The sequence below is a fragment of the Pundamilia nyererei genome, unplaced genomic scaffold (assembly GCF_000239375.1).
Source record: "Pundamilia nyererei isolate P.nyererei 1_Seehausen unplaced genomic scaffold, PunNye1.0 scaffold00267, whole genome shotgun sequence".
Classification (NCBI taxonomy): Eukaryota; Metazoa; Chordata; class Actinopteri; order Cichliformes; family Cichlidae; genus Pundamilia; species Pundamilia nyererei.
In genome coordinates this window covers 403,319-415,223 of record NW_005187668.1, presented here as the reverse complement: position 1 = coordinate 415,223, position 11,905 = coordinate 403,319, and the positions used below count along the sequence as shown (strand labels likewise).

At 40.8% G+C, this 11,905-nt stretch overlaps 1 protein-coding gene across 1 annotated transcript in view; it reads right to left on the bottom strand.

The window, feature by feature from the left end:
* Positions 1 to 3,097: 3,097 nt before the first annotated feature.
* Positions 3,098 to 11,905, bottom strand: part of zc3h3 (zinc finger CCCH-type containing 3) — a 79,898-nt gene continuing 71,090 nt past the window's right edge. The window contains exons 10-12 of the mRNA XM_005750282.1: positions 9,803 to 9,966; positions 9,542 to 9,699; positions 3,098 to 3,345 (exon numbers count right to left, since the gene is read on the bottom strand). Coding sequence (XP_005750339.1) covers positions 3,314 to 3,345; positions 9,542 to 9,699; positions 9,803 to 9,966 — 354 coding nt within the window. The 3' untranslated portion in view covers positions 3,098 to 3,313. The remainder of the gene's footprint in view (positions 3,346 to 9,541; positions 9,700 to 9,802; positions 9,967 to 11,905) is intronic.

The following is an 11,905-nucleotide window of genomic DNA, read 5'->3' as shown; positions in this document are numbered from 1 at the left end:
TGAAAATTTAAAAAATAAGTTTAGAAATAATGTTTTTAATTAGTGCAGAAAGTTCACCATTGTTTTCCTTTGGTATGTGTTTTTACGGTGTCCTACCAAGGTATGAAGTAGTACAGCGGTCCCCAACCTGTTTTGCGCCACAGACCGGTTTATGTCCGGCAATATTTTCACAGACCTTTAAGGTGTCACGGATAAATACAACAAAATAAAACCAATACTGGTACCAAAAAAAAGAAGATTTATTCATACACACGGGAAAAGACCCAGGGAAATCAAGTTAATGATAAACATTTTAGTGTTAAACAAATAACACTAAAAACCGATAAAAACCCTGAAAACCATAAATTTCACACCCGAGCCCCAACTCTCGTATCAAACAACTCACGGATCGGTACTGGTCCGTGGCCCGGGGGTTGGGGACCGCTGAAGTAGTACATGTGTCACACTGACTGTTGCCATCACAATGCTTTGGTTAAATTGCAGGTTTGCCTCATAAACCACAGGATAAGGTGCCACACTTGTCACACTCACACACAAAAAAATGTGTGTATTATAGATTCAATGCAACTGAGTGTTATTACAAAAATGGAGACGGCTGGAAGGTAAGTGCTGAAGGTTGTTTCAATGTCAGAGGGAACTATTAACACTTAAACATGAAAACACACGTGGACCTTGAGTTAATAATTTTTTGCCATATTTAGTAAACCTGACTAAATAGGTTTAGTCAGGTTTAATATAATTATTATACTTATATAATTATACTTTAGAGTGTGCCTAACTGTGTGTTAGGAGGCATCCTATACTACATTAGAGTAGTGCTTGTGTTACACAATGTCAGTGTTTAGGCTTCGGACTGTAGGTGGGGTGATTTCAACATTACAGGAATATTCTGAGTATGGTCAACATGGAGATTAACTGTGTTACCTTTTTAAAGTAACTGAGATGATGGTGTACCTTTAAAAACCAAATAAATACATACATAAAATAAAAATGGCAAGAGGAACATATGTGTAACAAAACAGAGGTGCAAGATAAGATACTGGACAAGTGTAATATCTTAGCTCTATACAGTGTGTGAGAGATTGTGTGTTGTATGGAGGGTGAACTAGAAGTTTGGGCCATATTGACATGATAGGTTACACAGTTCCTGCAGATTTGTTGGCTGCACATCTACGATGCTGACATAGTCCTGAGTCTTTCATCCAGTGTTTTAACATTTGTATCCTATTCATTTATTTATTTTTAATCTTTAGTTCTGGTTCCATTTGTATTCTGGCTGCTGTTTAAATTTTAAGTATTCACTTGTATTTACTTCTTTGAGTTTAATCCATCTTCTCTACTGTTCCATTGTATTTTCTTTTATGCGTCTTTGAGTTTCCTTTTTAGTTACTTACTGTTTTATTTTGAAAGGCATGTGTCTTTGGTGCTTTGTAATTAGTTTTACTTCTTGTGTATATATTGTCCAAGTCTGCCCTTGTCCTTCTTTGCGTTGTCCACATTGCTGTGTGTCTCCCTTGCTCTGCTTTCCCTGAGTTTCCAATGCGTTTTCTGGATGTTTGGATTCCTTGATGTGATGCCCGGTTATCATCTGGATTTTGGACTTTGGGATTTTCTGGAGCAAGAAGCATTAAAGCTTGTTTGAAGTGTATTCCTGTCTCAAGAGTCCTGCATTAGGGTCCATAAAGCTTTTCCTCCACACAGTGTTTCATGACAGATGTGAAGCAGTAATACTGCAACAAGATGTTCTACTTTCTTCCCCTTTCTGATGCTTCATTTGAACTTAAACAGGTCCATTCCTACAAGCCTAAATGCACTGAGTCACAGCCATGTGATTGGCTGATTAGAGATGAGGTAGAATAGGTTTACCTAACAAAGTGGTCTATAAGAGTGTGCATGTATACTTCAGTCAAGACCACTGTAGTCAAAAGATCATTTGAAATGGAAACATTATATATTTGGCAGCTCAGCGCATACATTGAATTTAAATGTAGGAAAAGGAGCAGCGTGATCCCAGCACAGAACTGAGGAGCTGTCAGTGACATCAGATATGACATCTCTGTGGAGAGCATCCTCACACAGAACATCACATCCTGGTTTGGGAACAGCTGTGTTAAGGACCAAACAGCTCTTCAGAGAGTGATCCGTACAGCAGAACGCTGCTGCAGGATTGCTCTCCCCCCGCTTCAGGACACCTACACCAGGAGATGCCGGACTAGAGCAGCGCAGATACTGAAGGACTCGTCCCATCCTGGCAACAAACTGTTCCAACTTCTGCAATCCGGTAGAAGGTCCCGCATCATGGAGATTCCCCCCCATTACACACACACACACACACACACACACGCCCTCTCACATCATCCATAACTGACTGAGATAGGACCCTCTTCTAGACACTAAACCCACTGGCACAATGTACATTTCAAATTCCTTTTATTTTAAATATGTTTATATTGTCTATTCTGTAAAATAGATTGTGAAATGTACAGAATTCACCTGCTTGCTGCATACATGCTACTACTGCACATTTACCTAATGTATATATTATATATAATCCCCCCCCCCCTCTGCTTTTGCACAAGTCGAGGAGTGTGTCAGGTTACATTTCACTGTGTGTTTTACTTGTATAACTATGCATGGGACGAATAAAGAGCCTTGAACCTTGATAAGTCAGGCACTACATGAAAGGAGGAGCTGGGGTGGAGATGAGCTGCAAAGTGTCTTGCAGATGTGCAGCCACTCTAGGAGCTGAGCATGACTTTATTTACTGTGTATGGACGCTGTGTATGGAGAAAGTGTCTTTTCTGCTTTATGTGTTAAAGCTGTAGTGGCTAGGAGCCAAACACAGGCGCACACAATGTGGCGAAGGTGTGCTTATGTTTCTCATCTCCAGAATTTAAACCGTTTTTGTTGCCACCACCTGCCAAGCTCCCACAAACCCTCTAGGGTCATTTCACAACACCACAACTCCAAATCAATTCAGTTTTATTTCTGTCTTGTCAATTCACAACAACAGTCATCCCAAAGTGCTTTAGATTGTAAGATAAAGATCCGGATTCAGATTAAAAAAATAACCAAAAAAAACAACTGACAACACACATTCAGAGTTAATACTTTATTTCTTTACAAAACTGGCATTGTAAACATCTAACTGATATGCAAAACATGTTCATAGACAAAAAGCATAAAACTTTCAGGCCCTGAGTGAACTCATTCAAGATGGATACATGTGCCAGGACAAGCCTGAGCTCAGAACTCACATAACACTAAACCTGATAAAATCCTTTCGTGTCCAGTCCCACTGGTTTCTGTGATCTTACAGACGAGGCTTGATCTGCAGTTTTTTCTCTGTGGAAGAAAAAAAAAACCACCCTGAAGATTAGGAGGAAAAAAAAAAGAGTATTTGCAAAAATTAAATGACAAAAAGGTCCAGTTAGAAAATGACAAATTGTGTGTTTGCTCATGTGCAACTGACTCTGTTGAATCCTGCTCAAACATTGAGTGATGACATCTCAGTTGATGAGCAAATGAGGAAGAAGATAGAAACAGTACAACAGCGATGAATGAAGGTAGGTGGGAATATGTGTGTGTGTGTGTGTGTGTGTGTGTGTAGCTTGGCAGTGATACATTGCATCTGAGCTAATTTATGCAAAGTGAAGAGGAACTTGTTTGGCTCAGTCCCACCTTTAATGAGGCTCTGGGCGGTGCAGTGTGTTAGTGAGAGACCAGTGTGTCATTAGTATTACTTAAGAGCACAAACCAACTGGACAGGGGGGGTGGACGGATGAGCCAGTGATGGTCTGTGTGTGTGTGTTTTCCTGGCACCCACAGGACAAAGCTCTAGTCTAAAATGTTCTTCATAGCGCAAAACAAAACAACATCTTCTTTGATTTCTAGTTTCCAGGTGTTTCTGAGTCGCTTCAATCTACAATTCTACATGTTTCTTACAATGTGAGGGAACTCTGCAAGGAGAAACGTCCAGCTGATAACACTTCTTTCCATACTCACCGAAGTCCTTCGAAAATCATGTCTTGACAGCCATCTTAAAACATCTTACACCACCATTTTCATTCACCTAAACTAACTTTATTGTAACTAATCACCGGGAAATATAAACCGCTTGTATATGAAGGTAGTAATCAAAACGTTTTCAAAAGTCCCTTTAAAAACAAAACCTTTACATAACTTATAATCTTCAGTTCATACTCAACTGCCTGAGAACTTTGTCGTTGTGACTTTACTTATTTTGAGATCTTAAAATTGCAGCCGTGCTGAAACCTGTCAGTGTCTACTGCAAGATTATTATTAAAAAATATTTGGACTGGGACTGTGTATTACTGGATAGGGTGAGAGGTCAAGATGACCCAGGTCAGTCAAAGGTGCTGCTTGATTCCAAGTAAGATGAGGCTGGGGCCTTTCTGTGTGGCAACTGTATGTTATTTGAGGGGCTGTCACAGGGCAAGACGCAGGGTACACCTTGGACAGGTAATTCACACTCAAATCTGGGGTGAAATTAGAACTGCCAGGTAACCTAAGATGCATGTCCGTGGACTGTGGGAGAAAGTCAGAGTACACAGACATGTTAGTGTACTCTGACTTTGTTAGTCCAAGGTATACACCCTGCATCTTGCACTATGACAACCCCCGTCCCCTCTGTAATCCTATATTATTTTAAAAAATGGATGGATGGTTATGAGAAACAGACTCTCTCAGGTGAAAAACACCAGCTTTATGAATATGCAGCAGGAATAGGAACAAGCTGCTGTGAAAGTTACTGACATAAGTTGACATGTCATTAGAATCCCAAAAAGCAGGACTCTTTAGTCAATGAAATGATGAACAGCTAATCAAAACTGGCAGCAAGAGCAGTCTGAGATGGCGTACCTGTGCCAAGGCTGAAAATGGTCTCCACATTATGCATGAACTGGGTTGCTTGATTATATTTGATAAAATGAGTATGCAGTACCTTTCTTAGGCTTTCTTAAACGACTTACTGACAGAAACATCATTTTGTCATCATACATTCAAAAAGTAAGAGTTAAAAAAATCAAGACATACATTTCTAAACATACTGGACTAAGTAAAGTCTTCATGTGGCACAAAGACTTTACATATTTTTTCCACAGTGTGCTTAGCTAACTTTTTAGCAGTTTTCTCGCACTGTGGAAGTGACAAAAAAGTTTTTCATGCCTTCATTGAGAATAGCTGAGTTAGAATTGCAGTGAGTGATATTAAGATTATATACAGTAGAAAAATGGTGGTTTTCTACTGTTTAGTAGAAAACTGCCTCATTGATATTAAGAGTCATGACTGGTTCTGTATGACTTGAACTACTCTTTAGCATAATGACTTTATCAAGGAGAAAATGTCATTTTTAAATGGATACTTAGAGCAAGGGGACTATCCAACTGTCCAATTCTAATTTCAGTCATTTTTGCCGTCACTCTTAATTATCCATTGCCTTTTACTTGTTTAAATCATCAGACAAAATTAGTGAAATCATAACACAAACTGTGTGAAAAGATAGATTTGTGGAATGTGTGGTCAAACAGGTTGAACACAGATGTTAGATGCAAACAAATGCTGCACTGGAAGTGACAACCAGTATGTGTATGTTTAGCAGGCAGGGGCAGGTGGATGGGTGAAGCCTGGTGAAAGCAAGGGAGGGGGATGGGATGGCCTCTGTCCTAATCCGCTATCTTTCAAGTCTGTCAACAGAGAGCTCAGCTGTGCCATCCAGCCATAAACTGAAATATTATTACCTCTGTCCTCTGAGCATTATTACTCCTCCACTGAGCGTCACCAGACACACTCTAAAGCTCACCTCCTGATCATTATTATCTGTCTACAGCTCAGACAGACCACCACTCCCCAGTCCCACGAATTAAGCAAGGATGTATTCATGACAAAAAAGAACCTCCTACAAAGCATCTGTGGACAATACACCTCTGTGTCAGCACTTTTACACCAAATGAATCGCAGTTAGTCCTCTTAAGGAATATTCTATGACAGCTTACCTTTTGCCATGACTGCTAATTTAAACATTCTACCACATTTGGAGATATGAAGTAACAATGACTCTCAGAATCTATGGTTGTAAAAAAAATCTACCAGATTATCTACAAGTGGAAAAACGTTGATCCCCACAACATTGAATGAAACATTATTGTGTGCACATCACTGTAGCAGAACATGACTGGACAACTATTAATAAAAGACAATTCAGGACACCAGTGTGTAGAAGCTTTGAGTTCAGATAGGTCATAAAGATGGGATCAGAAGTATTTGGACGATGGCACATTTTGCAGTTTTGCCTCTGTACACCACCTTGCTTTTCAAACGATATGTGATTGAACTTTGTTTGCCTGCGGGACTCCAGAAGCAACTAATAGGTACTGGTAGGATAAGGGGGCCGCTGCTCTGGAAGTACCTTAAGCAAAAACTTCAATGGAACGAGGCTTTCGATTGACCTCAAAGTGATTCTGGCAAACTGTCAGACGAGTCAGGAGTGAAAAGCAGCACTCTAATCACACTGTATACAGTGGGGTTGGGATGTTGCTGACTTCAACTGAAGGTATATGAGATTCGCCCTCAATTCCCTAAGACTCTGGATGTTGTGAGGCTGTCTTCTATGACATGTCTCTGCAACGTTGCATACAAATCTAAGGCGGTGCCTCTGGATTAGCAGATTTGAATGATGGCTTCCCTGTTCAACAGGACAGTCCATCCTTTAGTTGAACCTCAGATTTAGGAGGAACAATAAGGGGTTTTTGGACATTGGACAAGCTCTTTATCCTTTTGAGGAGACTTTTCACAGTCTACATATATCTTACTGACTTGGACATCGCAGTATCCGGTGGAGGCACTTCGGCAGTATGGTGTATCTGGCTTGTTATAAAGCACCATTTGGCCCCTATACAGCCGCAGTGAGTCGGACTCCTTTCCAGTGGGTTTTGGACTCCATTAAGGCTGCCCCTTTTCATTGAATCTGTTCAGAATTTTTAACTGGCAGAATATCTAGGAATAGCAGGGCTCTAGAGTCCGACCAATTTGATCACAAATTCCACCACATTTTTCAATGGTGCGACTAACAAAAATTCTAGGTTGCACCGGTGCAACCAACAGCTGTTCGAGTCTCCGTGTGGTCAACAACATACACACATTATGCCTCTATCGTGGTCTAAACCAATCAGAGATAGTCAGCGGCGGGACCTCTCTGATTGGCCGTGGTCCAGATATTTCTGTAGTCCTTTGTGTGTACGTTCGAAAGTGCAGGTGGATAGAGGGAGATGAGTAGCTTGAATAAAGCGATATCAATTCATTAAATCCTGAATCGACTTTTAAATATCAATGTATTTTGCCAGAAACGCTCACAAAACTATTTCAACAACCACCAAACAGCAAATGAGAGCAGGTAAGCAGATTCTGCACAAAGACGTAAACACAGAGCGCGGACCTGACGCATCAGAATCAGCTTTCTCTTTCTCGGTTTTCTCACCCAATGGCACGTACACGTACACGCCCTTGGGGCTGGAAGCCGACAGCTCACTGATTCTGATGTGTCGGCGGGTCCGCGCTTTGCGTTTACATCTTTTTTGCGCTAGATTCTGAGCTGCAGGTTTTGTCTCTCTCCAACCAAAATTCACTGAACCAGCAGCAAAAGAAGATCCGAACTGTGCTTCACATTTGATAAATGTCGTCATTAATTCCCTCTGAGTTCTGCTGTTTTGCTTCCACCATGAAGCAAAACAGTATTATTCATTCGCTTATTACACACCAGTCTACCGTTGTTTACAGCGCTGTCGGCCGCCGTCTATATATATATTTTTAGAACTCAAATAACCTCGTGCAAGAGAGCCTAATTTCTGCTGTTCAATACTGAAGAAATTTATACTTTTTAAAATTATGCAAAATTGCAGAATATTTTTAAGGTTATCTGCTATAAAAAGCCAGGCCAGGAAAATCTGATTCATGTTTTTCTGTTTTATCCTCAGTTACTTTGACACAAAGGCATCTGCTGTGATGCTCACACCTCTGATGAAGTCTCACAGTGTCAGTACTGATAGATGATCAGAAATATAATACTTATGACTGTCTGAGGCAAAATTGAATCGAATCACCAAACAGGTCGTAACAGGAGGTTGATGTGATGATTAAATTTAACATTGCCTACAATATTGTCAAAGAATGCCAAAACACTTTAAGCACAAGCACTTTTTCTTATCTTAACTTACCTTTCTTGTAGAACTGTGCTCCAAATAAAGAACTTTGTGTTGACAAGATTGTTAGTTAATCCTTTACAAATCAATATTGTCTGTATGGACAGCAGTTTCCCCCCTTAAAAAGTGCACATGTAAAACTGTGGTGTTAAGTGATGCGGGTTAAAAATTCGGGTGCGCCTAACTTTTGTACTGGTGCGCCAGTGCAAACGTGGCAAAAGGTTAGTCTAGAGCCCTGCATAGCCAGGTGGTAGACTTTATCTCTGATGGCCTTTGCTTTTTATAGTTGATATGGTTCTTTGTAACCCAAATAATTTTCTTAGGGATTAATAAAATATGCTGATTCTGATTAGCTTCATGAGGTGGTGACCTCCAGCTTGTACTGCAGCAGTTTAACGCTAAGTGAGGGGAAAGACAATAAGCACCTCCATAAATTCCAGATATTTAATCTGCTCAGTTTGCCACGAGATAATGACAGAATAGGACTCCATGAAACTGTTTGTCCATCAGTTATTCAGTTACAATTGAACCTCTGGAACTAGGGACTGCAATTCAACTGCATCTTAATTATTCGACGAAAAACAATCAAGGTGGTATACAGAGACAAAATTCCAAAAACTGCGTCCAACTGTCTAAAAAAAAAAAAACGACTTAAGTGCTTACTGAGACCTATGCACCTTTACTCATTAATTTATAGAGCAAAATCTTTGCTACTGTATAAAAAGCAAATAAGCAAAGATAATGCAGCAATGACTGCATTATTAGAGCCAGAAGGTTATTCTTGTCCCTTCTGGCTTCTCAATAATCATCAGTCAGACTGTATGTGTTTCTCTACCAAACCTCTTAATGTTTGAATTCAGGTGTTCATTGAATTGAGTCCCATTGCCACAGGTGTATAAAATCAAGCACCTAGCCACGCAGTCTGCCCTTACAAACATTTGTGAAAGAACAGGTTGTTCTGATACTGTAATAGGATGCCACCATTGCAACAAGTCAGGTCATGACATGTCTTCTCTCCAAGATATCTCACGATCAGCTGTAAGCAGTTTAATTGTGAAGTGTTAATGAACCACAGGAAGTCTAACACTACGTAAAGTTACAGAGCGGGGTTTCAGAGTGCTGAGTTGTAAAAGTCACTGACTCTCTGCTGATTTAATAACTACAAATGACAAAAACTGAACTGAGGGATTCGTGACATCTGTTTCTTTGGCTGAGCAGCTCCTGTAGTTGTAATATGAAGGTGACCCGGTATTTTTTGTCCATACAGTGCACTATGTTAACTTATGTGACCATTGCTCTCTGGGTTTTGTTGTTGATGCTTATACCTTTGACTTGCACTGCATCAGTAGGAAGCGTGTCTGGTGCATCTGCCTCCTCTGGAGAGCTGGAGAGGGAGATAAATGAGGGCAGCACCAACGAACCTGTGGAGGGCATCCCCAGTGATGCTTGAGAATCCTGTGGCATCACAACAGACAGATGGGGTCTGACAGAAGGGGGGAAAAAAGCCAACAAAACAAAACATAACATAATTAGTCACATGACCAAAGTTTTACAAGTCATGATAAAGATCGATTTAAATTTTAGACCTCTTCAGAGGATCCTTGGTGCGTGCTTTCTTAGCTGGAGGGGTCACACTGTTGCTGGCGCGGCGTTTGACTCGTTGGCGGTGCTGCAACTTACAGCATGAGCCATGTGGGCAGGAGCCCGTCTTAGAGAAGTCTGGACACACTAGAGTGTGTTTCTTCTTACACTGGTGATAATAAAACACACACACACAATCAGGTTTGTAGTTTCACTGCAGACATGAAGAAAGTGACAACTTGTGTCATCACAAATATGGTCAATATGAGTGGATTAATGTCTAACATCTATAAAACATGTGACCTACTGTACCTTTATTTGTTTAAGTCTGTCTGTCCACATAAGAGACATGTTAAATATTCATATTACGCTGACTACTGTCATGCTTGTCACTACAGTCATCAATCTTGAGATTGTACTGCATAATGCAACCACTTATTTAAGGGGGTGTTTTTGTTTTGAGTTTGTCTGGGATGGGCCACACGTTCTAACTCCTCAGGTTCAAGTCTCTTAGAGAAACACTCTACACCCAAAAAATCTCAAATCCAGGAACCACACACACCACGCAGTCCTCCCAAAGATCTGCTCCTATGTTACTGGTGCCAGAAACCACAGGACCCCTCAAAGATTTCAGGGGTCAATGCCCAACAAGTCAGTTTGCTTTCTGGCAGCATGCGAGGGACTTGCACAATTTCAGGCAGGTGGCATAAATAAAGGGGCAGACTGGTATAGTTTAAGTATCAAAGACTTTCACTTATTGGAGGATGGTAATGAATTTCTGACCATAGTTTATTTTTCTTCATGATGTGATACAAAATTTTACTAATCTAGAACATTATGAAACTCGGTTTTGGCAGCTTAGAATATTAAACACCACTGTTCTGTATGTGTAGTGGTATTGAAGTTACTATCAGCACCAGTATAAAAACACAGTAAGAGATGACACTTTATTTGAGATGTAATTAAAGACTGCTTCGTGAAGACCTGCACAGCATTTTAGTCATTTTAATGGCTCAATCTTAAGATCTGAAAGGAAACCGTAAAAGACAGAAATCCATTTCTGAGTAGTCAGCTGATTTCACATATACTGAACAGGCCTATGACAGTATTTTAAGTGGTAAAAGTGAGGCCCACCTCCTGATTAGGTGCTTTATATGACCCTCCTTTGTAAGTTACCTCTTTTAAAGAGACTATGTCTGTGCCACCCGTCTCTTTTTACATGCAAGCTGAGAAAGTGGGTCATTCTGGGGAGTAGTGTGCAAGAGAGAGCGATGCATGTTTGCAAGTGAGTGTGTATGACAGTGTAATACGGGTGTAAATTGGTAGCTTCATTCTCCACGAGATCCGATCCCTCCCACCTGTCAGAAAAGCTAATTATATTCACTCTGGGGTACGGGCTGCAGGGAGTGCGCGCGTGTGTGTTTGTGCGCATCTTTGGAGGGATGACGAGTGCAGGACTGGGAAGCACACCAGAAATAGCGTGTACCAAGGGTTGGTGTGTCTGTGTGTGTGTAGGGGTGAGGGATCTCAGGATCGATTTTCCAAGAACACTGTGGACTCTTGGTCAACTCTCTCTGGAGCCCAGTGGCCCTGACTTGCTGCCATCAGAGCTCCTCTTACCATCCTCACACTGATGTTCCTGCACCCCTTGGTGCCAGGACGGCCCAGGATCAGCTTGCTGTCAAATGTTTCCCTGGATCATCTTATAGGGCTGCGGTTTTGTCACACTTCTCTAAACTAATCAGGTCCTCTACTGGGGCCCATAATGACGATTCCCATTTGGTGCATGACGCCACCATGAAACCTAACAGGTCTCCTGTTATGATGTACCACAAGGCGTCATTTTAATAGATTCAGCTCATTTTTACTGGTACTGAAACAATTCTGCAATCATAAAGAGATTCAAGTTATACTACTATAAAATACAAATCACTAGATTTTCAGACTTTGACAGATTTTGTTTTGCATTTTCACTTGACGTAAATTACCAAAATGGACGGAAACACTGGCAAGTCTTCACAAGCCTTGCAAAACCACAAACTTCTCTTACACTTCCACAGCTTTGTTTGTAGCGATGCTGTGCATTAAGCTGAGCATGCACCGAGCAG